The 27,460-nt window shown below is 50.7% G+C and overlaps 5 protein-coding genes across 5 annotated transcripts, besides 3 other annotated features; 1 reads left to right on the top strand and 4 right to left on the bottom strand.

Annotated features, from left to right (window-relative positions):
* Positions 1-454: 454 nt before the first annotated feature.
* Positions 455-488: a microsatellite.
* Positions 489-1,499: 1,011 nt separating this feature from the next.
* pkhB (putative sensor histidine kinase/response regulator) lies at positions 1,500-7,440 on the bottom strand (the record flags this gene model as incomplete). Its single annotated transcript, XM_001263209.1, has 3 exons — positions 1,500-1,799; positions 1,864-1,977; positions 2,038-7,440. 3 exons carry the CDS (start codon positions 7,438-7,440, stop codon positions 1,500-1,502), a joined length of 5,817 nt encoding a protein of 1,938 aa, XP_001263210.1.
* A 669-nt stretch (positions 7,441-8,109) lies between these two features.
* Positions 8,110-8,150: a microsatellite.
* Positions 8,151-8,625: 475 nt separating this feature from the next.
* Positions 8,626-8,700: a microsatellite.
* Positions 8,701-11,959: 3,259 nt separating this feature from the next.
* On the top strand, positions 11,960-19,328 carry NFIA_064760 (putative sensor histidine kinase/response regulator; the record flags this gene model as incomplete). Its single annotated transcript, XM_001263208.1, has 6 exons — positions 11,960-14,880; positions 14,985-16,172; positions 16,234-16,714; positions 16,775-16,841; positions 16,931-17,260; positions 17,317-19,328. The coding sequence occupies 6 exons, from the start codon at positions 11,960-11,962 to the stop codon at positions 19,326-19,328; spliced, it is 6,999 nt and encodes a 2,332-aa protein (XP_001263209.1).
* Positions 19,329-20,118: 790 nt separating this feature from the next.
* NFIA_064750 (allantoicase) lies at positions 20,119-21,231 on the bottom strand (the record flags this gene model as incomplete). Its single annotated transcript, XM_001263207.1, has 1 exon — positions 20,119-21,231. The coding sequence occupies one exon, from the start codon at positions 21,229-21,231 to the stop codon at positions 20,119-20,121; it is 1,113 nt and encodes a 370-aa protein (XP_001263208.1).
* Positions 21,232-21,794: 563 nt separating this feature from the next.
* On the bottom strand, positions 21,795-22,765 carry NFIA_064740 (uncharacterized protein; the record flags this gene model as incomplete). The annotated part of the gene is made up of 2 exons (XM_001263206.1): positions 21,795-22,060; positions 22,447-22,765. 2 exons carry the CDS (start codon positions 22,763-22,765, stop codon positions 21,795-21,797), a joined length of 585 nt encoding a protein of 194 aa, XP_001263207.1.
* Positions 22,766-24,632: 1,867 nt separating this feature from the next.
* On the bottom strand, positions 24,633-26,324 carry NFIA_064730 (putative MFS sugar transporter protein; the record flags this gene model as incomplete). The annotated part of the gene is made up of 2 exons (XM_001263205.1): positions 24,633-25,268; positions 25,341-26,324. 2 exons carry the CDS (start codon positions 26,322-26,324, stop codon positions 24,633-24,635), a joined length of 1,620 nt encoding a protein of 539 aa, XP_001263206.1.
* Between the last annotated feature and the right edge of the window lie 1,136 nt (positions 26,325-27,460).

Raw genomic sequence — 27,460 nt, 5'->3', positions numbered from 1 at the left:
CAGGTGATCAGTAACCACGAGTTTCGGCCATACTATTGGTACATCTGTTTGGAATCGCGTACAGAACTGGTAGGACAAACGTCATTCCGAACGCAGCTGACAAGACAAGGTATCAGTCAATCAGTCCGAAGATCCCAGACCTGCATCTGCAGGGCACCGGTAAATCCTGAAGAACCAAGGAGGCAGAACGGAACGCACACAAGGAAGCACCATGACAACATCCTTGCGTGCCCTGTCGACTTCAGATCCCGATTACACGCCCCCGGCTTCTAGGCAACACCCACCTCCTCTGCGCGTCACCTGAACCAGTAGTTACACAGACATCGTCAACTTCATCAATAGGAGTTTTTCTCTGCCCCCTGCTTTGGCCACATGGTGAGATCGGGGGAGGGGTACTGACATATCCGCGGATCCGGACTGAGTCTTCGATTCGAGGACCTCTCGCCGGGACGCGAAAATGAAAATGAAAATGAAACTGAAACTGAAACAGTCTGCATTTACCTTCTTCGTCGGATCAGAACTCAAAATCCGAAAGGCAGAATGGAATGGACGGTTCTGTCCATCTGACAGCTGAACATTGTCCCGTACCACAGGCTGAGCACGCGTTGCAAGGGGGACGCAGTAAAGCCGGCATGAGAGTCTTCGGTTGGACTATTTTACGACAGCGGGAGTCACAGAGTGAGGCCCTGAGGTCATCCTGTCGTAGGGATATGCCTGTCATCTGATCCTAGTTCTCAAGGGAAACCAACTGATAATTCTGTCACAGATCGGATTCAGGTAGTGTATGCACCGGGCGCAGGGTCTCTTCGAGTGACGAATATCTAGTTACCCGCCGATGGGCCGTACTGCTGACTCCTATGACTTCTTCAAGGAAATGAGAAAAGGGAGAGATGAAAAGATAAGTAGCCAATTGGGTATATCACTATATAAATTTGTCTATTCAGAAAGTAGTAATAGAACAAGAGTGAAGGGATTTCAATTCTCAACCATTTGCACATACAATGAGTCCCTGAAGGCAAAAGCAAAAGCGCTTGTAAAGTGGTATCTAAAAGCAAACCGTGCAGAATGAAGGCTGAGCAACTGAAACAGTAGAATTTTCGCCAGTACAGATCCGAGAAATGACGCCATGCACAAGCTCAAATGGTCTCAAGAACAATGAGCCTGATCCTTCGTCACCATGATGCTGAAAAGGTATCAAATTGGACTCGCAGCCGAATGCAAATGCAAAATAGGAATCCACAGTTGCGGGGACGGGAGATGAGACACGGATGAAATATTTGAAAACAGATTCTCCAAGGCGCCTTTCCGACCGATGGCTTTCTTGCCAGTGCATACCCTCAACCCAGACCAAAATGATATGTAAATAGCAACTAAACCCAAAGTCGTACGGGCAACAGCACCCCATTACAAGAAGATTGAAAACTTAGAATCGTAGTTCGCTTGAAAACGAGCACGTCTGAGCAGGTCGAGACATGTCATGAATTCCGGACGAAAGCTGCTCACTGAGAGTGCGATGCATCGGACAAATGACCGTCGTGATCAGGTTTTAGACGATCGCGAAGAAGTAAAGGGCGATCAGGAGCGAGAAGTCCCATCATCATCTTTCCTAGTTCGTTGTGTTTGATAGGTTTCGTCACATAATCGTTGAAGCCAGCACGTGCAGCATTCTCGATTTGATCGGTCATCGCATTGGCGGAGAGAGCCATAATAGGAATCTGGGGATAGTGATTCTTCAATTCCCATTTGCGAATCTCACGACACGTTTCGTACCCATTCTTGACCGGCATTTGGATATCACACTGGCAAGTAACGTGTCAGTTGCGGGATCACATGAGAGGCGAGTCAATGGATTTTTCTACTTACAATGATCAGAGAATAGTAACCCGGTTCCTTGGAGAACACTAGCTCTGTGCATTCTTGCCCGTTTGTTGCAGTCTCGGCCATGACCTTGATTTTATCAAGATACTTTAGCATGACCTAGAAGCTTGTCAGCCATTTTGTAGATGAGAAATAGGCAAGCCATGCGTAGCAACATACCATACGATTCGTTTCATCATCCTCAACCAGCAATATTCGATAGCCCTTATTCCCGATGACCTCCTTCACCATCTTCGACATGGTCTTGAAATTATTGTTTATCTCTCGGGCCATATCTTGATTCCTATCTTTGCTCAGATCGCGCTGGTTGTCGGGGTCAAATATAGCCGAGAACGCTGATGGCTTGACCGGTTTGGGAACGGTGAAGACGCGCTTTCCGCTCGAGGACAAATCCTTCAACCTCGAATTGATCTGACGTTTCTGAACGAGGTCGGAAATGATGACAAGCGCGGGAGCAGTGGCCTGATCACACTCCGCGACATACGAGATCATATCCAACACTTCTTCAACGCTTGGTAGGTTAAGGACCAAGTGAGTCGGCTGAGATGCGGCGCCATCATTCATTGAGTCCCTCCAGTCTTCCACATCAGGCATGGATGCGATCGAGAATGGAATATCATGGGGGACCACCTGCTCGATGTGCTGTTTAATGGCTTTGCGGGCGTGGTCGAATGGGCACAAGATGACAATGGAGTAGAGGCTTCGAGGAGTATCGGAGGCCTGGGATGTCCTAGCCGGGGGTTGCAACCCTGACTCCGAGGGCCGATACGGGGAGCGTGAAGCATCCTGGCCGGAGGAAGTCGGTGCTATCCCTCGGTTCTCGGTGTTATCTGACTGATTGGGATGCCTGGCAGATTCAATTTTTGGAAGTGGCTCTGTACCATGGATGTCTGGGGTCGGCATAGCCGACGACATCGACGAGCGCTCGGAAAAGTTGTTGAATGCAAAACGCGCGGAGGGGCCGAAGCTACTGGAAGGCTGAGAGAGGGGTGATTCGAGGGCGGGAGACAGATCAGCTGGATCCAATCCCTTACAGTCAGCAGATTCTCTGGCGAAGAGCATTCTCTGCAGCGACTCGGGTTTTGACTGCGTTCCGAGATCGGACGTGCTCGAAGACTGTCGAACTAGACGAGGGTCATCCGGTGAAGGAGGAGGCGGAGCATCGACCTTGACAAAGAACGAGAACGTAGCACCCTGTCCCTCCTTGCTGCTGGGAGTTAACCGCCCCCCGTGCATTTCGACCAGCTGCTTGGATAAAAATAGCCCCAGTCCGCTCCCTGCATTTTGCTGAGAGGCATTTTCTCCTAGTTGGCTGAACCGTTGCATCAAGCGCTCGGCGTCCCTAGCGCTGAATCCCTTCCCGGTGTCAACAACATCGAAATTCAACAACAACTCGGTCTCCTTCAAAGGCACCGAAGCATCCCGATAGATGCCGCAGCTGATGTGGACCTCTCCTTGAGCGGTAAACTTTACCGCGTTGCCAACGAGATTGATGAGGACCTGCCGAATGCGGAACCTATCGCCAATTACCATAGGTGGCACATTCACATCCATTAAGTAATTGAGCTCGAGTCCCTTGTCGAGAGCTCTAGAAGAAATGGTATCTATCACATCCTCAACCACAGACCTGACATGGAACCAGGAGTTGACCAAGGACATCTTTCCAGCCTCAACCCGAGAGACATCGAGGATATTGTCCACCAGCTCGCGCAAGTTGGTCGAACTGTTTTGAATGGTATCGAGCATTCGCCTCTGGTCAGTATCGAGCTGCGTATCTAGAATGAATGGAATGGTGCCAAGAATTCCATTAAGCGGAGTTCGGATTTCATGTGACATATTGCTGAAAAATTTCGTTTTCGACTCCATCTGGTTGTTCAGTTGTTGCATCGCCTTGTTGAGTTCCCTCTCCAGATTTTTGCGGTCGTTGATATCGGTGCAAGTGCCATACCACGAGGCTTCTCCGCTGCCAAAACTGCTTGTCTCAACTCGAACTAGGCGTACAAGATGCCACCTGTAGTCGCCACCTTTGGAACGAAGGCGAATCTCTGTCGAATAGAACACTCGCCCATTCTCGTCCTTCTGGACGGAAGCGATCCCAAGCCTGACGAGTTCAGCCAATGCAGGCGTCACCCCCTGGCTGAACTGTCGCCCCGGGGTTCCTGCTTTCTCTTTCCCAGCACAACCGTCCTTCCCGGTAGAGTCGGCGGGCGCTTTATTTTGTAAATCTGCAATGTAAACGGAGAGCGACCCGCATTTCTCCAAATCGTCTGGATGCACATGTTTTGCGAAGCCGAAGTTAAGGGCCTCTTCAAGTTTCTGCCCCGTGTACAGATGCCATTGCTCATTCACAAAAATAAGGCCCCGATGTTCAGTTGCTTCGAACACGACTTGCGGGATGGAGTTGGAGAATGCTCGATACTTAGCATCGATCGCGAACTTTTGCCGCTCTTGTGCGGCTTTCAGTTCTGCAACATGCTGCTCATGTATGTCAAGGAAAGATCCAATCCAATACAGCACCTCCCCTGTAGACGACAGCAGGGGATTGGCTCGGAATATAAACCAACGGTACGCAGAATCATCGTTGAATCGCTTGACGCGCACACGTTCTGTGAACTGTGAACCAGTCCGCAGAGCGTTTGCCCATTCTCGCGAGATGTGATCACGCTCGTCAGGATGGATATTTTGCCAAGGATCCCTCGACTTCTGTTCTTGAGGTTGACTTCTCCTATAGGCATCGAACTTGGAATTAGTCCAAATGACCTCTCCGCTTTGAGGCTTAGCAAGGAAGAGGTGAAGAGGGACCGAATTCAGCATGAGTTGTGCTACTGTATCAGAAAAGGGCCGCGGAATCTCCCTTTGCAACTGCGAGTAGATAGAGTTCGTGGAAGGGTGCCGGTTGGATCCCTGCGTCGGCGATATGACAGGTGGTACTTTAGAATCCTGTAATGGGGAGGCTACCACGATGTTGGGGTCCTGCGCTGACAACTCTTCATCTACAGAGCGGTTTTCCCATATCCTGCCAGGGGAAGTGGGCGTAGATGCAGCCAGTTTCTTCGATTTGGAGACTTTATTCCGGTGTTGGTTGATGGCACCTCGTAAGCTCTTGGACGAGTGAACGTTGAAATAACTATCCACCGCTTCGCTGTTACCTCTCGCGGCAGGCCCGGGCGACTCGCCGGAATTGAGAGCCCCGGAAGTAAGGTCGAGTGCCGGTGTTCCGAGATTAGATATTGAAGGACTGAATTTTGTCGAGTTTGATGCTTCTCCAGGACTGGAAAGGCTAGCGCGGGCGGATAGAGAGACGTCATCTGCAAATGCGTAACTGACGTGTCCACTGAGTCCAGCAACAAGCTCTAGTTCACTGCTTTCATCGGAAAATGTTCCACCTAGACCGAGGATATGACCGTAGCGAGGAATGTGCATGCGTGAAGTAAGTTGCCGCTCAAGTTGGCTATACTGTTGCGCGAGACCGAAAGAAGTTGTGAGGTGGGGCATAAGATACGCCAATGACTGCCTGAGATTCGAAGGATAGGGTATGATTGGTGACAATATAGAGATGATTGCAATGGGGAACCTCAGAGTAGACGGCGAAGCCTCCTTGGAGCGTCCGGCATGCAGAAGCGGAATATGAACCACCGATTTGGCCAGGTCCACCCCTATTGCTTCTAAGGGTTCTGTATTTGAGTAGTCATGAGGGGGAGGGTGCTGTGCAAATGCGCTTTCGTCGACGGTGTGGCTGGTAAAGAAAGGGTTTTGATCTGCCTGCGTGCGGGGTGCAGGAGAAGGCGCAGGGGATTGCGACCAAGGGGACGGTGGAACTTGTTCGTATTCGTCGTATACTTGCATCAACGGAATGGTTTGCGGATGAGGATCGGAACCACTGACGTTGGAAGCCGATCTGCCGCGGGCATAGTGCAATTTTGGCTGGGAGTGCCGAGTTGGTCCTGTTGTAGGGGTAACTTGGACCCGGTCTTCTGGAGTTTGAGGAACATGATCATGAGGCGTTTTGGATGCAGCGGCTGGGTTTTCTGAGTACTCTCGGGTTAGCACAACAGGCTTGGTGCGCCCAAAAAGTTTCACAACCCCTGTTCGCTTGATGAGAGGATCGGCTTCCACCTCCAAAGGCCTAGGTATAGGGAAAACAGCCCGTCGATAATTACATTGAGCAGGATTCAAGGGGTCGCAAGAATGCACATCGGTTGCGACGTTTCCTCGCTCAGAAACAGATTCATGTTCGGCGACGGCCGGCATCTCAATTCGGCGCGGATGTTTGTTATCCAGAGCTGCGGCTTCCTTCGGTGTCTGAACAAACTGAAGTCTACTACTTGGCTCGTGTCCAGTAGAGATCGCTCGGTCCTTACCGAATCCTGCGAACGAGTGTCTGGATAGGAGTGACGGTCGCTTTGGGAGAGTTGAGGGAACAGTCGCAGGTGCAAGTTTGCCATTCCCGGAGGCTTCCTTTTTCTTTATGTTTGCAGCGTCTCCCGGTACTTTGTGAGAAGAGCTATGAGCCGGTGCTGTGTTGTCACTCTGCTCGAAGTTACATGTCGAATCAGGATTGTAAACCGCCTTCTGGCCCCAGGGAACGTTTTCAAGATCTGTCGTGTCACCGGGTACAGCGAGCGACACTCGATCTGCGCCATAGTGAGTTTTCAAGATATCGACAACATTTGCCCACCAACCCTCAAGCCCAGGATCAGCATTGAGCTGCAATGTAATATCATAAAGGTTCGGGGCGGGGTATGACGGGTCGTCAGGTACAGGTTTGTGGTCTGACGGGAGGTATGCGCTTTGTGAAACCACCGCTGCTTTGACCGTGGCCGACCTCCGCTCGTCTTTAGGTTGTGAGGGTCTCATGTGAATCTTGACCTTTTCAGCTGGCAGCGTCAACTTGAAGTGACCAGGAGGAGTTGTATGATTTTGCGGTTGTTTCGTCGTCTCCTGCATATGCATCTTCGGGAAAGGATACGACGGTGTCTGACCAATAGGGTTTGCAGCATCATCCTCTACATCGAAAGCTTTGACGGTGCCGCCAGATCCGGTCGAATCTGAATGGGAAGTAGAAGGTACTGCTCCGGTAGACGAAAGGGAGAATTTCGGGGGCGAAAGGTTTGATAGGCGCCGTTTCTTGCTTGATTCGTGCGGCGCAGAGGTCATGGAAGTCGGCTCCCTGTGATCTGTCGTGTTGGGATCTTGCGATTGTTGCAACTGTTGGTAAACAAGCAATTCTTCCATTTGTCTCCGAAGTTCCTTGAGGGTCTGAGAGGTTCGACCATCCTCGTGAGAGGCCTTCTCCTGATTGGCATGAGCTTTTATAGCGGACGATAATATACTGTCTGCGTCTGCTTTTGCAGTCTCTTCATGCGACCCCCGCGGCGAGCGAGTGTGGGATTTGTGCGCGAAGCCATCTATCGCCGTGATTCCTTCCCCAGCATAGCCATCTTCGCCATGAGCAAGACTCGAAACCGAAAAAGAGGGTTCAGGATGCGGTGCGGTAACAGGCGAAGGAGCCTCGGCCGGTGATGGAAGCGGAGATGCCCTCATGCTTTGGACTTCCCCCATGCTAAACTCCCTTCACCGCCGGACAGATACTCAGTTGTCCTGGGCAAATCCGACTCCAAAGGAGGAAAATGTGGCACTCATCTCTCGGACGGACAGGTCCGCGCTCGCAGGATATAGGAAACGGTTGGCAGCTCGTAGTGCTGTTGCAAACGGGAAGACAAGCGCGCGAACGGAAGAGTGAAGTAGGGTCTTCGGATGAAAGAATTATATCGCGATAGGATAAATTCGGACAGGCCTGCTGTACCTGTAGGTGAGCTAAATAAAAACGAAAGAAAGAGAGAAAGAAAATGAATAAATAAAGGTCAAGTATAACCCGAGGACGTAAGAGGGACGGACGATGGGAGGAAAAGTGGGCGGAAAAGAGAAGGGTAGGAAAGGCAAGTGCTCAGAGGGTGGGTTAAAGCGGTGTATAGTGTATAATCAGCATAGGTAGGAGTAGTGGTGGTGGTGAGGGAGATCCTCCAGTTCGCAGGAGGCAGGGGAGAAAACTATGATCAGAATTGGAACAAGCAAAGTGGATAGGCAAGAGTACCCTAAGCACGGCGACAAAGGAAAATAAAAAATAATCACGATCACAAGAGAGTCAAATGTAGGTACTGACATGTAGAAGTGTAGGACTGCACAGTAGAGCACACTGAAGGCACTTGGCAGAGCTAGCAAAGTTCTGTCTTGTTATTATGATTATTATTAATATTATTTTTTTTTTTTTTTGACCCGTAGTACTGTTACTACTGTATGGACAGTAGATAATATCATAGAACCATAAAGGTAGTAGTGAGGTAGACGGTAGAGAGATCGTCGATTTGAGGTAAGGCTGGATGGAATTGGTCCGTCTCCGGGGGGGTGAGGAAGGACCCGGGCCTATGACGTATGCGTGCCCTTAGACCGCGGGAACCTGAAAAGTTTCCTCGACCCAGAAGGGAAGAATGGAATGACAGTGGTGACTGTCGAGGTATTAATTTGACAAAGACAAGAAAAAAAGTTTATATGAGAGTTAAAAAGAGTTTGCAGAATTTGACAACAAGTTATGGAGCTGTAAGGTGGGAGAGAAGTACCCAGTCCAGATAGGAGGAGGAAGGGAACGGGAGGGAAGAGGATGAGTAACAAAGAGGGTGGAGCAAAGGTCGATGAACACAAGAATAATGACAGCCGGAAGGGAAGTAGGATTGTCCGCTGAGCTTGGTGGGTGGTTGTGATGATGATGGTGATGATGCTAGTGCTATTGCTGAGGATGGAACTGGGGCTGGTTCTGGTTCTGGTACCTAAATGGTAGGTAACCGGTAACTGTTAGGACAGGGCTTGGGTGGAGGTGGATACGGAGCTAGGATGCTGATGGGGCTACGGAGTCCTACTAGAGCACTATGAACTACTCCATACCTTGGATGACTATGTGGCAGTTAGAACACTCGTTTGTTACTTTTCAGTGTAGGTTGGTGAGAGTTGAAACAAGGGCAAGAAAAATGCGATGGGTATGAAAACATCTAGGATAAGTACTATTTATCTAAGGTATGGTTCATTTGTTCTTCTCTGAAGGTGTACCTACCTATATGCCGGTCTGTAGAAGGGTGGTTGGTATGGAGTACCATCAAAACTATACCTAGAGTGGCCAGAACTATTTCGTCACAGGGATTTTGAAAAGATGGTCACTCATCAGTAGTAGCATATGCCATCCGAACTACTTAACAAAAGGATGAGGATAAGGACGCATCTGCCACCTTACAAAGTAAACATCTTAAATAAATATTCTCTCTTGTCATTGGCATTCTCCTCTATGTCGCATCTAAAAACGACCCTGTTCCTCAAAATCCCAGACTCGGACGGCCGGGTTTGAGGATGAGGTAATTAGGTATTAAGGTAGTTAGTCTACGGGGTGCGTCATACAATGGGCCAGTTCCTGGTTCCATGGATGTCTTCTTAGAGCGCCGATCCGTGGTGACTTGCCCTAAGTGCCATCTACACAGTAAGTGGTAGGTTTGACTTCATAATTCAGTTCGAATGGAGAGTGTGGCGCGCCTTAAAAGAGACCGTATTCTAAAGTGAGATAGTATCTGTCTGTGTAATTCATTCCTAACCCTGCGATATCGACACTATGCGACCCCTGACTAGAAAGTCATGAATCAGCTAGTACTGTGCGCTAGTGTTGCCTTGGTCATACGTACCTACTCAGCTTCAACCCTGCAAGTTGGATTATCTATGGCGAATGGCGAAGTGGAGCACTGGACAGAACGGGATCCAGCAAGTGACAATACTGCCTTGTTATCCACTTGTCCACTTAAGTAGAAACTCCAAGAAGCCGATGGCTCCAAAATTGATCCCCCTGATGCCAAAGATGTCAGTATATAGAAGAGGGTATTCTTGTCCACTCAGTAGTTATATGCGTCGCGCGCGCTACGACTCCAGGTTATCGGCTACCAATGATGCATGGATATGGATATATGGCCATTCAAGTCACGAAAGTCAACTTGCCACTGGGTAGCTTGCCTCACAGGTTACCATTGTTATTAAAAGCCGCCTACTGCCTTTACCTTAGGTAAAGACGCTGTCGCGTGGTCAGGCGGTGGCAGGTTTGCCACCTCTAACTTCAACTTAAACTGTTTGGTGGAACTGGAACAAACCCCAGCCTCGTTATTATTTGAAGGTATCATTATTGGGACATGATGTTTGAAGATGTATTCTATTCTTCTCCACGGTTTCATCCAAAGCTGGTGAGGCTGCTTAAAGGCTAAGTGTGTATCATATGCCAGCCTTGCTCTTACCTCTGTCGTCATTTGGCATTAGTGCTGTATGTGCCGCGTTACGGAGCAACATGTCTAGACCGACCTCGTGCTGCTGGACTCAAGTAAGTTGTGAGATCTCCGACCGAATATTTGCACATCTCTTACTAGACAGATCCAGCATTGCCGGTACCATGCATTGTTCCGTATCTGCTTCGCTTAATTTCAGTCGCTGTCGTTATGCTCAATGCTTCGATACGTAAACTCCCCACTTCCTTTTTATGTCCATCTCCAATGGCACTCAGTGCCTGGCGGGAGATAAGTAGAGGATGGCTAGGATCGGCAATACGCCCTCATTATGGACCCGCGACTAGAGCATGCTTACAGCAATAGTCATGGTTGCGAGGACTAGTAAGACTGGACGGGCAACCAGGCACAGTCGTCACCATGCATAACTAATAGTTCATGCACATGCGCCTTTCCGCATTTCTGGAATTCTTCTACATATATTAAGTGAGGGTGACTGGATTTATGAAGATCATTATGACCAACTTCTGCGTAGTGGTCGAAATCAACTAAAGTTGTTGACGATTTACCATCTCAGACATTTCTTTGTTCGAAGTCACTGTTTCATCTTCGTTTATTGGAGGGAGCGCTACTTCGCTCATGTTCGAGGTTCGACGTCATCTGCCCAGAGGGATTGGTGTGCTATGCTACTGCTGCTCCAAGGCTATAGAGTCCAAAAAAAGGGCAAAAAAAATTGGATGAGGCTGACCCGTCTCGATCGGATAACCTTGAGATCTGGAGTCTCTATGGAATTTGTTAGAACAAATTGATCGAGCTTGGGAAGACTGTTGATGGAACGTACCACGCGCTACCAATTGCGCCACAGCCCCCATAGGTTGAATTTTCGGGCCGTTTTTCTGAAGGAATCAGCAGCTTCAAGCATCTACTAGTTAGTAGTAAAGAAAAGCCTAGTTTGACCCACAGAGATGTAGCAGTAGTAAATGCCTCGAAACGTATCTCTGACATGGGCACGTTCCAGCTATCTAGTCTACGGCACAATCGAAAAGAAAGCCCAAGGATAATGAATAATGCATATTGTTCTTCGGATTCTTCGATCTTGACCCTACGGTTTCTCTATTGAAATGTCCAGAGTTTCCCTATATTCCCGTCATCATGACATGTCCTAAGACTACACTGAGCGGCTGTTGAGTGACAGTAGTCTAGTCACATGTCCGGATGATGTACCTAAGCATCATCCAGAATGCGATCTATCTGGTTTTTTAGTGTTAAATGTTGATTGAGATGCTTTATTCCTTGATACTCTGGAGAGGTAGGAGTCATGCACTGAGCCTGAGCCCAAGTCTCGTGATGCCCCACTACGGCTGACTAAAGAGCTGCTGATTCGGGAAATTGTTAGCCTCAGGCCATCAGACCCCAACCAAAGTTTCACCTGATAATCAAATGTTAGATTCATGACCCCGTCTTGAACGCTCATATGGTTCCAGGGGAACGATAATAGCGGCATCGTGACGTCTGTTTCGACGCGTATCCATCACCTAGCCTACACCGCTGATCGTCGAAGCGAAGCGCACGATTGATATCGATCGATGATCCTGCCCGACGTTCATTAGCCTCGCTCAATTCGACAAAGCCGTTTCCGTCCCTATGCCTCCTCTTCAAACGCAGCGTCTTCTCTGAGCCGACATCAGAATCCGCCGTCTGGGACGAATACGTATGGCCTTTGTCTGATAAAAGAGAAAAATTTTAGTCAAAAAAATATTCTTGGATAGTTGGCTGAGATGGAGGAGGATAACCACATTCTTGGGGAAGACCTACCGCTCCCACCAGCACGACTGTTCGAGAGGCTTGCGCAGCTCCCCGGTTATATCTGGGATCAATCCGTTGAGCCATTCCATTCAACTTACAACCATTGGCATGTCCTCGGTCTTCGTCATTGTGCAGAATCCGACGTCTCAACCCCCGCCGCAACCTCCTCAGGGCCATCTAGCCTAGCCCGTAACTCCCCGCGCGCCGAGCCCCGTCCGTTTTTCCGCCATCACTGGAGGAGTAGCCTGAGCGAATCGAGTAGCGAACTGTCATTGTCTCGCGCAGATCACGAACCAGTATGGGCGCCAGTAGTGGCTCGAGTCTCGTCTCATGTCGTGAGACTCGAGCGGGAGTTTCACATGTTGAGATCCATCGTGCAGACGTCGGATCCAGACTGCAATCACACTATTCGACCGATTGATCTGATCCGGCTGCCACCAGATCCAGGCGATATAGGACCGCTGTTGGTTGCCATATTCGAATCGCCAGGCCCGAACTTCTTGCGTGAGCTAGTCGCATTTGGACCTGCGTGGTTTGCAGCTGGCGTCAAGAGCGATAACATACCGACTCCGGACGAGCAGGTTTCTCTTCCAGTATTTCTCGATTTTGCCATCGGCGCATGTGATTGCCTGGAGCTACTGCACTATGGCCTCAAGACGGTGCATGGTGAAATCAGAGGTGATGCTTTTCACTTCGACCGGGAGACAGGGTCAGTAAAGCTTCTTAGCACGGGGAACGGCGCAAGATCCTTTGAAAATATACTCAGCGACGGCTGGTCCTCGCTCTCTCGAGAACTCGGCGTCAAGAACAAGCTGCAATTCGTTGCACCCGAGCAGACAGGGAGGATGCCTACTGAACCGGACAGTCGCACAGACATATATGCGCTTGGTGTGCTATTCTGGACCATGTTGATAGGGAAGCCAGCCTTCACGGGAGCTGATCCGGTCGAGGTTGTGCAGAACGTCTTCGGAAAGAAACTACCACCCGTCTCAACAAAGAGAATGGATGTTCCTGACGCAATATCAGCTGTTATCCAGAAAATGATCCAGAAGGCCGTCAATGAGCGCTACCACACCATTTCATCGGTGAAGAGGGATCTGACACAGATTTCGCAGCTTCTTGGCGACGGCGATAGCGAAGCGCTGAAAGACTTCCAGATTGCTCAGCGCGACGTGTCATCTTTCTTCACGCTTCCGACCGGGATGTTTGGCCGACGGGAGGAATATGACAAAGTGATTGGTGTGGTTGAGAGAGTTTACAGAAGGCAACAGTCTGCGCAAGCCCGGGCGGCTGCTCAGAGCTCCAGTGGAGTGGGGTCCAACTCTTCGGTGTCGGACGGCCGTGTTGACAGCTTCGAGATTGCGTCGGGCTCAAGCGACTCTGGCTCATTTCAATTGGCGCCGAGGACCAACTCAACTGGCACCCAGTACAACTATGGGCGTGTCTCAACGCATGAATCTTTGCACAGCACAGAGTCGTCCCTTTCAACCACTAAGCCCGGATATGCCTCCAACAAGGCCAAAAATTCTGTCGAACCTCGTGCTTCCGTGGATGGCACAGAGCGTGACAGTCATTCTCCGTCGGTTGCGAACGCACAGACTTATACGGACCCCCTTGTCCCAAGCGCCAGACAGAAGGCCGCAAACAAACTTCGAAAGAACGGGAAATGTGAGGTAATCACGATCAGTGGTCCTGCTGGCATTGGAAAGACAGACCTTTTGAATCGGGTCCAGCCGGCAATACGTAAGCTTGGCTACATCGGAATCGCTCGCCTGGACCGCGCCAGACGAATCCCTTTCGAGCCTTTTGCCAAAATTCTGGCTTCTCTCCTGCGTCAGATTTTCTCTGAGCGCGATGTAACAACGGATTACCATAATAGCGTTCGCATGGCCCTGAGACCAATGTGGGCCACTCTCCACAGGGTCTTGGAGCTTCCAGAACAGCTGATGTCCGCGGGAGGCAAAGAACTGGAAATTTCACCGAAGCTCTCAGTAGCTCAGCACATTTTCAGGGATGTCTCTACCAGAGGCTCCGATCCCTCAAAGCGCCTCGCCATGCCTCGTCTTGATCACGGGCAAAGCTCTGTGGAGTTCTTCCTGTCGAACGCCGCGTCAAAAAACATGCGATTGATGGAGACGTTCCTAGAGATCCTCAGGACTCTATCTCAGTTCAAAATGATATGTGTTTGTGTGGATGATTTGCACTACGCAGACGACGAGACCCTTGAGTTGATTCTGAATATACTCCGGGCCAAGATTCCCTGTGTGCTGATCGTCACAAGTCGGAAGGCTGAGCTGGAATCCGAGGCTATCAAATCACTCTTCGAGTCCGAGAACCCTAATGTGACCAGAATAGAGCTTAGCTCTCTGGGGGAGAATGAGATCATGCAATATGTAGCAGCTACGATGCACCAAGATCCAAATCCAGGGTTGACTCCCCTTGCTGCTGTCATCCAGGAAAAGAGTTTAGGCAATCCTTTCTACGTCAGATTGATGCTTGAGACCTGCTACAGCAAAAATTGTATCTGGTATTCCTGGAAGAACTCAAGGTGGGAGTTTGACTTGGATCGTATCTTCACTGAGTTTGTCGCTCCAAGGTACGGCGAGGGGCTTGGCCTTGGATTCATCGCAAAACGCCTCCAGGAAATCCCAGTAGCTGCCCGGTCCATCATGGTATGGGGAGCTCTGTTGGGAAGTCCCTTTCCGTTTTCTCTTGTTCAGAAACTGCTTACCAGCGAATTCCTGTATTCCAGCGAGGATGATGAGGCTGTCGACTTGACATGCCCACAAAGTGCCAGCATGATCCGACAGTCTGAGGCTGATATAGTAGTTGGGCTTCAATATCTTGTCCAAGCGAACTTGATTGTCCCAGGAAAGACCGACGACGAGTTTAGGTGGGCTCTTTCCATTCTATCGTTCTATTTGCTCTTCTTTCTTCCTTTCCTTTTCTTCGAACTGTTCTTCTGCTAGCCCACCGATAGTTGCTAACATTGACCAGATTTGCCAATGATCGACTTGCACAAGCGGCAACCTCGTTGACCGAGGGTCGTAACGTCGACAAAATGCATTTCATTATATCGCAGGCGATGATGAAATACTACCACGATAGTCGCAGTCGCTATGCGATCGCTCGGCACATTGGCCTTGCTTCCCGGATCGTCAGGTCTCGCGTCGTTCAAAGAGTCGACTACAGAAAGATCTTATGGGATGCCGCACAGACTGCTTCTCAATCCGGTGCTAGGCCAACCGCGCTATGGTACTTCCGCCACTGTATTGCTTTGCTTCAGGATAACCCCTGGGACGACAACAATACCGATGTCTACTACGATGAGACATTACGCCTACATATCGCGACGGCGGAGATGCTCTGGTCTCAGGGCCATCATACTGAGGCTCTGCGACTTCTCGACGAGGTTTTTGCCCATGGCAAGAGTGCCGTCTGCAAAGCAAGGGCTTGGATTGTGAAAGCCAAGATATATGCTCAGATGGGCAATCATTACAAGTCTATGAACTCGCTTCTCACATGCCTGGAGGAACTGGGCGTCCACCTTCGGGAGCCTACTACTTACGAAGCTTGCGATGCTGCGTACGGCAATCTGAAGGCATACCTTGAGAACGCCGATCTGGAAGTCATTGTTCGCAGACCTAAGAGTAAGGACATTAACATGATCACCATCGGGGCTGTCATGGCGGAGGCAATGGCTGTGACCTATTGGGATGATGCGTTGACATTCTACCGGATGGCTATCGAGATGATGAACCTCCATCTCTTCAAGGGCGGGTTCGTGCAAATTTCGATTGGCTGTTCCCATCTCTCGATGATTTCCTTCAGTCGTTTCAAAGACCTCGAGTTTGCCGCCAAACTCAATGAGTGTGCATTGACCCTCTTGGACTGTTGTCCGGAGCCATGGACTCAGCGTAGGGGCACAATCGTTCACAATCTCTACATCAGCCACTTGCGAGTCCCAATGCCGTCCACACTTCCGGTGCTCGAGACGTCTGTTGAAGTTTCCTTCACGATGGGCGACCCTTACATCACACTGATCAGTTTGTCATCGATGGCGATGACCAGACTGTGGCTTGGACACGATATGGGTCAAGTTGAGCAGTTCTGCACCGAAAGTGCTGACGATATTCCGGATTGGTCCAAGGACACGCGGGGAGGCGCCAGTCTTTTAGCAGTCCGGTAAGTCTTTTGTGCATGTGGGTAGTTTTAGTGCGACACTGTGCTGACCAGATAACTACAGACAAGCCTCTCGCGCTCTTCAGGGAAAGACATTCTATCGTAACCCCAACACTATCATGGATGACGAGCACCATAGTACTGACGAATACATTGCCTTCTTAAACACGAATGCCAGTAACGCTGATCGTCCTCGGGACATCTATTGGGGCTTAGCCATGATACCCCTTTTCCTATATGGACATCACACGAAGGTGATAGAGACGGGAATGTCGATGATGGACACGATTCCTAGGCTCTGGTCTGCTCGCGTTGGATATGTGGTCTACTTTTACTTAGCTCTATCTCTATTGACACTCCACAACGATTTCCCCGCGGGTGGATATATGGACGGCGACAACCTGAAGACGGTGTTGAAGTATAAGGGAGAGGTTGATTTTGCCCGAAGCGCCTGCGATGCCAATTACGGCATGTGGTCATTGATTCTTGAAGCCCTGATCTCTGAAGTCCGAAATGACCATACATCCGCCATTCAAGCTTTCGAGGTGAGTTTGCAGAGGAATGACTGATCAGGAAGATGAGGTGAAAGTTGACTTGAAAATTAGGCTGCGATTGATCACTGCCAAATTCACGGCTGGCCGATGGAGGAGGCCTTGGCTCTTGAACTACATGGTGAGTGCACGTATTGCTGGCTTTTGGGTTCTGTCTCTGTCTGACTTTGTTACTATTCCAATGGATTCTGACGTCAATTTTTTCTGCAGGTGAATTTCTAATCAGGCGCGGCGCCAAAAGAGCAGCGCGTTCTGTGATGCAGGACGCGATAGCCGCGTGGGCCGCGATTAGTGCTGTTGGGAAAGCATCGCAACTCACAGAGAAACACGAGTGGCTTTTGAAAACCGCAACATCCTCCAGATGTGCTGACGTCGGTGTTCAGACCGTTGACTCGCTTCTTGGTATCGAGCGGAACACAGCCCAAGAAGACATGACCATCTCTCAAGACGTGGAGAGGGACGATAGGAAACATCGTTGGATTGAGCAGAATGGAGTCACTGCGGGGGAGCGTTCGCTCGATATCTCTAGTGTTGGGCTGGGTAAGACCACTAGGATACTTCAGCCAGAAGCTTTTATGTTACTAATGTCTGGCTAGATATCATCGACTTGTCTAGCATCCTCGAGTCGAGCCAAGTGATGTCCTCTGAACTTCAGATTGATAAGCTCCTAACCAAGATGATTGAGATCGTGTTGGAATCTTGCAACGGATCCGATTTTGCCGTGATTGCAACGGATTTTGACGATAACGGCTTCGCAGTCGCCGCAACTGGTGACCTGGAGAAGGGACAGAGGTCCTTCGTCGATGGTCTTCCCCTGTCAGAGTTCGACGATAAAATGGCACAGCAGATCTGTCACTATGTGATTCGCACGAAAGAAGAGGTTCTTGTTCACAATTTCCTCGAGGACGATCGATTTTCCAACGCCAGCGAGGCCTATCAGAACAAATATCCCATGGGAAGGTCTGTCATTGCACTGCCTATTATGCAGGCAGACCACCTCCTGGGCGTCATTCATATTGAAGGCAAGCCGAACTCTTTCACTCAACGCAATGTTGTAGTGCTTCATCTGCTCTGCAACCAGATTGGCATCTCTTTGGCCAATGCGCTGCTCTTCCGTGAAGTCCGCAGGGTTAGCGCCACCAACGCTGCTATGATTGAAGCACAGAAGCGTGCCCTCGCGCAGGCTCGTGAGGCGGAGCATAAAGCCAAGGTGGCAGAAGCAGAAGCCAAGCACAACGTGAAACTGAAGGAGGATGCCGCCAGAGCCAAGTCCATCTTCCTAGCCAACATCTCCCATGATCTCCGGACGCCAATGAACGGTGTTATTGGTTTGTCGGAACTCCTCAAGGGAACAAACTTGAACAAGGAACAGGATGAATACGTCGAGTCTATACGAGTCTGTGCTGATACACTCCTTACACTCATCAACGACATTTTAGACTTCTCGAAGTTGGAGGCAGGAAAAATGAAGATATCGACCGTTCCTCTCAACGTCAAAGAGACCATTTCCGAAGTCGTGCGCGCTTTGCGCTACACGCACCGGGACCGCGGCCTCGTGACTATCGAAGACCTGGACAAAGTTCCACCAGATCTCGTGGTTCTGGGGGATCCTGTCCGTTTACACCAAATCTTCATGAATCTCTTGAGCAACAGCTATAAGTTCACACCAAAGGGATCCATTACCGTCCGAGCCAAGGTCTCACGGGAGGGCAAGAATCGTGTGCGCCTGGAGTGTGCGGTGTCTGATACTGGAATTGGTATTCCTGAGGAGCAAAAGTCGCGTCTTTTCAAGCCCTTTTCGCAGGCCGACAGTTCCACGGCAAGGTCGTACGGTGGTAGTGGACTAGGACTTAGCATATGCAAGGCCATTATCGAGGATGTCCTCGGCGGAGCGATCTGGCTGGATTCGACTCCTGGTGTTGGCACTACAGTGACCTTCCACCTGTCATTCAACAAAGCGAAGGATTCTGTGACAAAAGCGCCGTGGTCAAACGGCTCTGCCGATGGGGAGAACCAGGTGGCACCCCGACCGATGGCGCGTGATTTAACCATGATCCCTCGCGATCAGATCCGTGTTTGTATTGCTGAAGACAATCCCATCAACCAAAAAATCGCCGTGAAATTTGTTACCGGCCTTAACTTGCAATGCGAAGCGTACAGCGATGGGCGCCAGGCAGTTGAAGCTCTGCGGGCACGCTCTCAGGAGGGCAATCCGTTCCACGTGGTGCTGATGGACGTGCAGATGCCTACTCTGGATGGCTACAATGCGACTCGTGAAATCCGCAAGGACCCAGATCCCAACGTGAACGAGGTTCTCGTGATCGCTATGACTGCCAGTGCCATCGAAGGGGATCGCGAGAAGTGCCTTGAGGCCGGAATGAACAATTACTTACCGAAGCCGGTCCGCTCTACGGTTCTTAGTGAGATGCTTGACAACTATCTCGCGCCTGCGCCAACGTACACCAAGACCCGCCTGGCAATGCGTGCGAGGGGGAGCATTAGCGCCGAAGTCGGCACTCCAAGTAGTACGTCGTCATTCGGTTCGGAGCCGGTGATTGCACTGACCCCTGAGGACGAGAAGATCCCGGGCAGGTCCAGTCGGGCGTGACCTAGTCCAGAATCTCCTTCAGGTTCCATCGTACCAGTTTCTTTCGAGTGAATCTTGGTATGTCTGGGTGAAATGCCTCTTTTTCGGTTCGGGGTATGACTATCATCTGCAATGTGCTTGACCGTGTTTCATGGGAGTTTCGATTCGTTAGACCAGCGCTTGCCTACCGGTACATGGAGAGCACCATGGCTGCATTTCCTACTTTTTACCCTTATTTTCCTTTTTATCTATTCCATGTGATGATCACGAACGCTACGACTCACGATATTTGCGTTATGGATTGGGATTTCCCTGCCAGGCGGGCGACTATCAGAATTATCTGGCCACCATTCTTGCTTGCATTCTTCCGCCATCCTCTTCGATGCAGCATTTTGTGATGCCTATGGCTCCTGTGTCCGAAAAGAGTCTGAGCCATTCTCAATTGCTGCATCATCACCCTTTTCTTTTCTTCAATTTCGTGTTCGGGGTGCCTTTATTTCTTCGCGTTGGCGCTCAATATTCCCCGAGATTTGAATTCTGAAAACGGATACACGGCTGTCAATAGGTGTTATTGTTTTTAGGTCTTCAGTTCCCATTCAGGCAGCGTTGTTCCAATTTCCGGTTTCTCGTTCCATGCTTTTGTACCAGGATATAATAGAGCGTAAGGAAGTATTACTCCTATTGGAAGGCTTGCCTGTGAAACTTTTTATTCAAGACTATGTACAATGAAGGCAAGATATTAGACAAAACTGTGGGGCATTTCTACCCTACAAAGCAGGACCGCTCAGCATGGAGTCGATGCGATTACAGCTTAGGCGCGGTTGGCTCTACGGCCGAAGATACGGAATCGCTTGACACCACCATCGGGGATCAGGGTCAACTTGACGTGTGTGAAGGTGCGGGTGTCCTCGCCACCAGCAGCGAGTTCAGCACCCTCGTACACGTGCTCAGTATCGGCCTTGCAGAACTTGTCGCCGCTAAGCAGGGGGATCCAATCCGGATGATCATGCGCAGGCACCTCGCCGGCCGCCACGCTGCCCTCGAGCAGACCGTGCACCTGCACGGCGCGGGGGAAGTTACCGCGGAAATCCTTGGTGTCGACGACGATCTTGGCGACCGAGCCGGGGAGACCCAGCTGGAAGATGGCCCAGTCAGTGTAGCCTGGGATGCGCGACCGCGCGGTCTCCCAGCCATCGCCCATGTCCTTGCCCCGGCCGGGAAGTATCAGGTTGGAGATGGGCGTGTAGTGCTGGTTGGATGCTGACAGGGCCAGACCGCCCAGCAGCGCGGAGGAGAGTTCCTCGATGGGGGCTTCTGCGGAGTTGGCGTGCGCGGGAGCCGGGGGAGGGATCGCGTGGCCGTAGAGACGGAGACGGGCGAATCCGCCGTCGGGGTACATCAGCAGGCGGACATGGGTGTAGGGCTTGGGGTTGGAGGGGTCATAGTCGTTGAGTTTCCAGGCGCGACGCTGCGACGGTCCGCAGGGCTGAGGGGGTAGAATGGTGGTCCAGCCGTTGAAGCTGGGGTCGGCGATCTGCTCGTTTGTGATGCCGCTGTCGGCGGGGGCGTAGGTCCCCTGCAGCTCGGCCTTCTCGCCATAGTTGCCATGGAAGAAACCTGTGTCCACTTCGACGCCTTGGATGGCGCCGCTGGCGACACCCAGCTTGATCACGACCCAGTCGTAGGGTTCAGGGTTGTGCCGGCGAGTCTCCCAGCCATCGTACCAGGCGCCGGTGTGCACGAAGACACCGGGACGGTTGATGGGAGGAGTCGGGGTGAGCAGATTCGAGGCTGCGGCGAAGAACTCGTCGGAGCAGGCGAGGATTTCGGTATTGAGACCCGACGAGGCCAGGTTCGTGGTGTGCGCGAAGACCTTGTCGATCTCCTCGGCGGGGACATAGGTGACCTTATCGGAGGACGTCATAGTGCTGGTGATGAGATAGCTGGGTCGAGGTTCTCGCTGGTATTGCTGGACTGAAGTAGATCAATTGAGTGCGCGATTGAACTCTGCAATTCACTTTTTTCTTGTAACTAACTCCAGTCTGGTCTGATCATCCTCTTCTTATCGCAGCTGGAGACGCTCTTTAAATAAGTGTGGCAGAGGATGAGGGGGAAAAAGAAGTTGCCCGATAACTGGCGATAAGCCCCGCAGGCCACCTATACACCGTGTTTGCCTCAGGTAATCATTACTCGATCCCATCGAGTGATTTTCTTCTTCTTCCTTCTTCTCCTGTCTCGCAGTTCTCTAGTCTCATCTCCTCAGACACCCAAATCACCTCGCTTGAGTCTCTGCTGTCCTATTCTATCCGCTTAGCCACCTGAAGGCGCCATTTCCCGTTACCGATCGCAATCACCTGCACTTCTGTCGCTATTCCCAACGTTCCCGCTCATCCCCAATCGAGTTATACTGGTTCGTGCCCCACTGCCCCGGAATTGTACCCTTCGGAGGTCTCCGATGATCGCAGCATTCCGCGGGAACTCGAATCGTCACTTCACGGATTGCATAATTGGTTTGGTGGTCAACATGGGAAGATCCGAGACGCCATGAGTCACCATTTGCTGTCCATTCGAAGAACCCCGGAGCATGGTGACAGCGCTCAAAAATCCAAGACTTTTGCCGCATGCTCGGGAAAAATGCCACAGATCATGGCGAGTTTCACAGAAAGCGTTGCGGAGCTTGTGCTTCCACGGTGACACTTTCAGATAGCTTGAGTTGAGGCTCCCTCGCGCACAGAGGTGACTTGAGCGTGCAACTGCGCTGTGCATGTTACTGTTGCAGAAGTGGAAGCTGTTACAATGGCACATGTGCGACGTCTACGCATGGACTTGGGTAATTTGCTGTAGAGCTAGGGACAACGATGTTCGAATTGCCACCGATCTCTCGAGCCCTCAAAGTTGCCCGACTCTTCCGAGCGATTAGAAGCAAGTGGGAGAGATCACTGCCAATGAAGTGTCATATTGTCTTTCTAAGCTGAACAGGTAGGACGCCAAACGAGCTATGCGCAATGCTCCAATTCTAGAATGAACGCCGGTAATGCATGGTCACACTCCCATAACCCCCTGTGGTAATGCTTGATGCATGCCATTTTGACCAGCAGGGACCCTCGGCTTCCATATCACCTCTCCGTGACATCTCAACCTCCTGTCGTCTTGGTCGCCAGTTCCTCAAGTCGCTTGTATCGCCATTCATATTGTGCCAACTGCTTCTTCTCCGCCGGCGACAGACATTTCCCTTTGTCCGCCATCTCCTTCTCCACTTGTTTGAGCATCTCCCAGCGCTTGAGAATCCGGGACTGATGCTCAGATATGGATGCCAGGTTGGCGTCTTTCGAAGCCATGCGCTCCTCGATGGTGGAGTGGTAGGACAATTTGGCGTGGAACAGTGCCATATCCGACTCGTCGTACTTGAGGCCTCGTGCTTCGGGCAGAGAGCTGGAATGACAGCCTTTGGACGGCATTATGGACACTTGCAATTGTCAGGCCCGTTCAAATGCTCTCGGCGAGATCTGCAAGGTGTATATCGGGTGCTTGTAAGGCTTGTGTTGTTTTGAGATCGACCAGTCTATTCAATGCAAGCTACTGTGCGAAGCGCACTAGTGAGGTAGGGATGAGAAAGATAGTGAGTTGAGAAGAAGCTTGTCTCGGGAAGGGGAGGTGGCGATTTCTTTGACCTCACTGCTGCTCTGCGAGAGTGCCAACCTTTTAATTGTTGAAGGGATTAATATCCCTTCTATGTTTGGGCAGATACAGACGACCTTTATAGATCCGCGGTCGCTCAGGCACGTCTTTCTAGGTGATACCAAGGATGCCACAGAACGCACATTTGCCAATAACGCGGCGCAACAGAACAGCGGAGAAAAGATGGACAGGTTCCATGTCTTGAATCTCCCTTCGTCTCTGCCAAAGGAAGTACCCACTTCGTTTGTCCCGTCATCTTGTGATTATCGTGGAAGCCCAATCCCACCGCTCCATCAGGAAGGCGTTTGTTCCTCATTTGATCGGACTGTGACACCTTGAGGATACCACCTGCGCAATCAGGGGCGGTCTGCAGAATCGTGCTTGCCAAATTGCAGTCTTCTGTCGTCTTCTCTGCGAGACGGAGTATTGAGTCGGTGAAGAAGCTCGCAGTCCTGACGAACGGACCACATCTGCAATGGCGACGGCAAATATAAACATTTCATAGCTACTTCGATGACTGTTGCTTGCATATGTGGTGAGCTGCAAACACATACTAACATTGGTCAGCCGAATAAAGCCAGCCGACTCGGTTGTTAGCCATGCGATCCGGTTGTTACACACAGACCGGGGCTATCTTCCAAGAACAATAATGGAAGTTCTCTTCTCGCCCCTTAACGGTCTAAGTGCTCCCAGAAAGGAGGAGATAGGTCGATCTTAACCGTAGGTGGCCGTGCTATTAGGCGTAGACGGAAACCGAAATCGATCATGATCATGGCTTCCATGATCCCCGTCGCGAGGCAAACGCGCAGGGATATCGACCAGAGTATTCCTTTACGCTGCTTTCAAGGACGTTTGATTCGCTCTCGAGCCCGTTTAGCTTCCCGTTGAGCGTTGCTTAATACCCCGTTCCGGACTTGCTCTGCAGGTAGCCGTTAGATGCGTTGTTGTGTCACATTCGAGTCATGGTCGTATGGACAAGTGGTACTCTTTAGACGCCCTCGTCAATAGGGGATATTAAACGTGCGTTCACGTCGGATCCGATTTCGTGGATATTGGCAGTATCATTTTACAGTAGAACTGCCGCACTCTTTTCGCTTTAGGCGAAACCAGACCAAGACTGACTGAGTTTAACCAGGCACCCTAACAACGCCCAGCAAGTCGAAAAGCGAGTCATTCTGGTTTACTTACAGCGCAAAATCCACGTCCTCAACCGTCAGACGCAATACATACCGATCCGAAGTGCTACAGCAACGGGCTCCTTGCGTATGCTGTGCAATCGAACCTCTAGGTTCAAGCTTCTAGAGAATATATGACATCGTCTACTGCGGTGGCGCTCTTGCCCTTGTAGGGTCGGTATTGGAATATGTCGGTAGATGCGAAGCTATCTTGATGTACGTCGGTGTGGCAGCGGTCATGGATGATGTTTGCTTCCAGATGAGTACGTGGTGTTATTTATAGCACAATGGGTATACCTATCCTTGTCGAGGCGGTCAATTGTTGGGTTTGAAGGTTACCTTGAACATGAAAGTACGTAGTTCACTGGCACAGAGCTGGTTCTATAGCCGATCATCATGTCATGAAACTCATAAAATCAAATGCACGGATCGGGATAGATACAGCCATAACATGTATATCGCATAATGATGTTTAGTGTCGTACCTCCTCATCCCGGATGGCCGCTGCCCTCTCCTTCTTCGCCTTCTGGATGTCCAAAGACATCTTGACGGGCGCCACGCCCGGCGTCTCGAACACGGCGTCAATTTCTTCGAGAGACAGGCCAGATGTCTCTGGGAAGACAAAGTACGACAGAACGAGTTGGATACAGTTGTAGACGATATAGACCACCCAAATCTTGTAACCGAGCTTCTGGATTCCAACACTGATGCCGTATGTTTGCACGGCACCCGCACCGCCCTGGATCAGCCCGTAGAGACCCATTCCCTTGGCACGGAGTGGCAGAGACAGGACCTCAACGGGGTACAGGTTGTGCATGGTGGCAATCAGCATAGCGGAGAAGGTCTGGTAGAGGTAGATCCAAAGGATAGTCAGCGCAGCGGCTGCGGTGTTTCCCGTCACATCAAATTGCCAGGAGGTGATTGTAGCGGCAAACTGGAAGAGGATCATGGTTGCGAGGCCCGTGAAGATCAATGTTCGCCGTCGGAATTTGTCGATGATGAGCGCCCCTACGCCGGTAAACACGAAGTATACGGCTGTGGTGCCAAGCTGGATACCAAGCTGCTGCCTCGAACCCTTGATTCCGATTGTTTCCAGAGCGGGGACCATCTGCAGTAGCACAATGTCAGTTAAGAGGCAAGACCTCGCGGCCACAGTCCAGAGGCCTTAGGGGTGACTTACGTAGTACGTAATGATACCTCCGCCATTCCACTGCTGGAAGATGGAGTACAGGAAGAGAACAAGGAGTCGGAAGCGGGCCATCTTTGTGAAAAAGACCCGGTAATCCCAGAACTGATTGAAGCCCGTCCGGTCATGCTCAAGCGATGCCTCAATCTGCGATACGACGATCTCGACAATGGGCTCATTGATATCGCCGCTGGTCGTGTGATACCTTGCAACCATTTGCTTGGCAGCGTCTCTCCTCCCGCGCATGATGTAGTAACGGGGCGATTCGGGGGTGAGGAGGTAAATGGTAGCACAGACTATCGCGGGAAAGACTGCTTCCAGAAGGAGTGGGAGTCGCCAGCTCCAGTTCCCTTCTATCTTGGTTAGTCCAATCATGGCCCCGTTCATGCCCAGACTGCCTATCTGGAAACATGCACCAAAAATGCCGACGATTAAGCCACGGAGGTGGGTGGGGGCGACCTCGCCCACATATTGAGAGCTGGACAAGAGCGCAGATCCGAATCCCAGGAGGAACCGGGCCGCCATGAACATTGAGAGGTTCACAGCGCAGCCCTGGAGAACCGCGCCCACAATCACAATGAAGTTGCCGAGAAAGTTGATTCCCCGTCGACCGATTATGTCCGCCAACGACAAGAACGGGGCACCACAGACGATGCCAATATTCATCAAGGCATTGAGCAAGCCGTATGTGCCTCCGCTAGTTCCAAATCCAAAATAGGTGTGCCATGCTGGCAAGGCATTGATGCCACTGATAACGGCCCAGTCAATACCATAGCCAGCTTGGTTGCATCCCTGGACGAAGATGATCAAGAATAAGCGGAAACCAGTCCAAGACCGAAGATCTAACGCTTCCCGGGAGATCCTAAAAACGTCCTCCTCTGTCAGGTTGGCAAGCACGACTTCTTCAATGTGCGCTTCATCCTTCTTCACCTCCAGTTCGCTCTCATGTGTGGCCGTGACATCGATCGGGTTACGCATTATGGAGGGCTCAAGCACTCACTAGACCAAAGGCCTTGTGAGACAAACGAAACTCCCTTGAAATGGATGTCTAAACAGCAAGAGAAGAAGAATAAGGCACTGACGAGGATAAGACCTCCGTGACTGGCCTACTGGGGTCACACCACTATATGAGATAGTGGTTGATCAGTTGATCATGTCGGTCGGACGCTGCTTGTGCGACAAACACATGTCGAACCGCCACCCTATTAGGCCCTTGCTCCTCTTTCGACACGGGGTTGGTATGGTCGAAAGAAGAGTGGTTCGAATGGCACCAGTAGATAGTCCTTGGATAAAGCTCGTGTATTTAGCCGCAGAGTGTCAATAACATGGCTGAGATAGGCCCGTTTCTAGATTTTTAGAATGCCTATCATGACCTGTTTGCGAGATTGGCCATGATCGTTTTCTTATTGTGGCTGGTAATTTTCCGCCATTGAGGTGCCTCCCTTACCTCGATGGAGAGCTAATCGACAACACGAGACGAATTTGATCGCGTCTCTAGCAGTCTAGATGGCTAGTGATGTACTCCTTCGAAGCTAAAAAGGCATTTTTTAGCTCAGGTTAGCTGAAACAGGGGCTTGGGCTGTCAACCATGATCCGGGGGAATTCTAACCTGGGGTACTCCGTAGAAACCGTAGAACAACGGTCTTGAAGGGATGAAGGAGACCATGGCCGTCTTGTGTACAGTGTATATCTTCTCGGAGCAGGTATATGGAATCTAGTCGCTGAACTCGTCGAGAAGATAGCAAAGACCGTCGATAACAAGACGGGGGACTTGGTCGGATGGTGGAGGACTGAGGCACATGACCTGTTCCTGTTGCATCGTCTGTTGCGAAGTTGGGCTTCTTTTTCTCTCAATCCTGCTTTGTTGACATTGACAGTTCCCCGCTCGGATTCACAACTGTTCGGGTTAGCATAATGTTTTCTTATTCGTTTCCTTCAACGGACAATTCTCCGCATTTCACTAAAACCTTTAGCGTCGATAGCTCTAGCCATGGTTATCTGATCTTTCCACCAAACAGACACGGTTCGCGGCCCGACGCAACCGACATGGGTCTGTCACCGGGATAAATACACGGTCACGATCAAGGCCAAAACTAGTTGATTAAACAAGATGA

Source organism: Aspergillus fischeri, genomic scaffold (genome assembly GCF_000149645.3).
Source record: "Aspergillus fischeri NRRL 181 1099437636252 genomic scaffold, whole genome shotgun sequence".
In the NCBI taxonomy this organism is placed as follows: Eukaryota; Fungi; Ascomycota; class Eurotiomycetes; order Eurotiales; family Aspergillaceae; genus Aspergillus; species Aspergillus fischeri.
The sequence above is the reverse complement of the archived record's forward strand: the minus strand, read 5'-3'. Positions and strand labels throughout refer to the sequence as shown.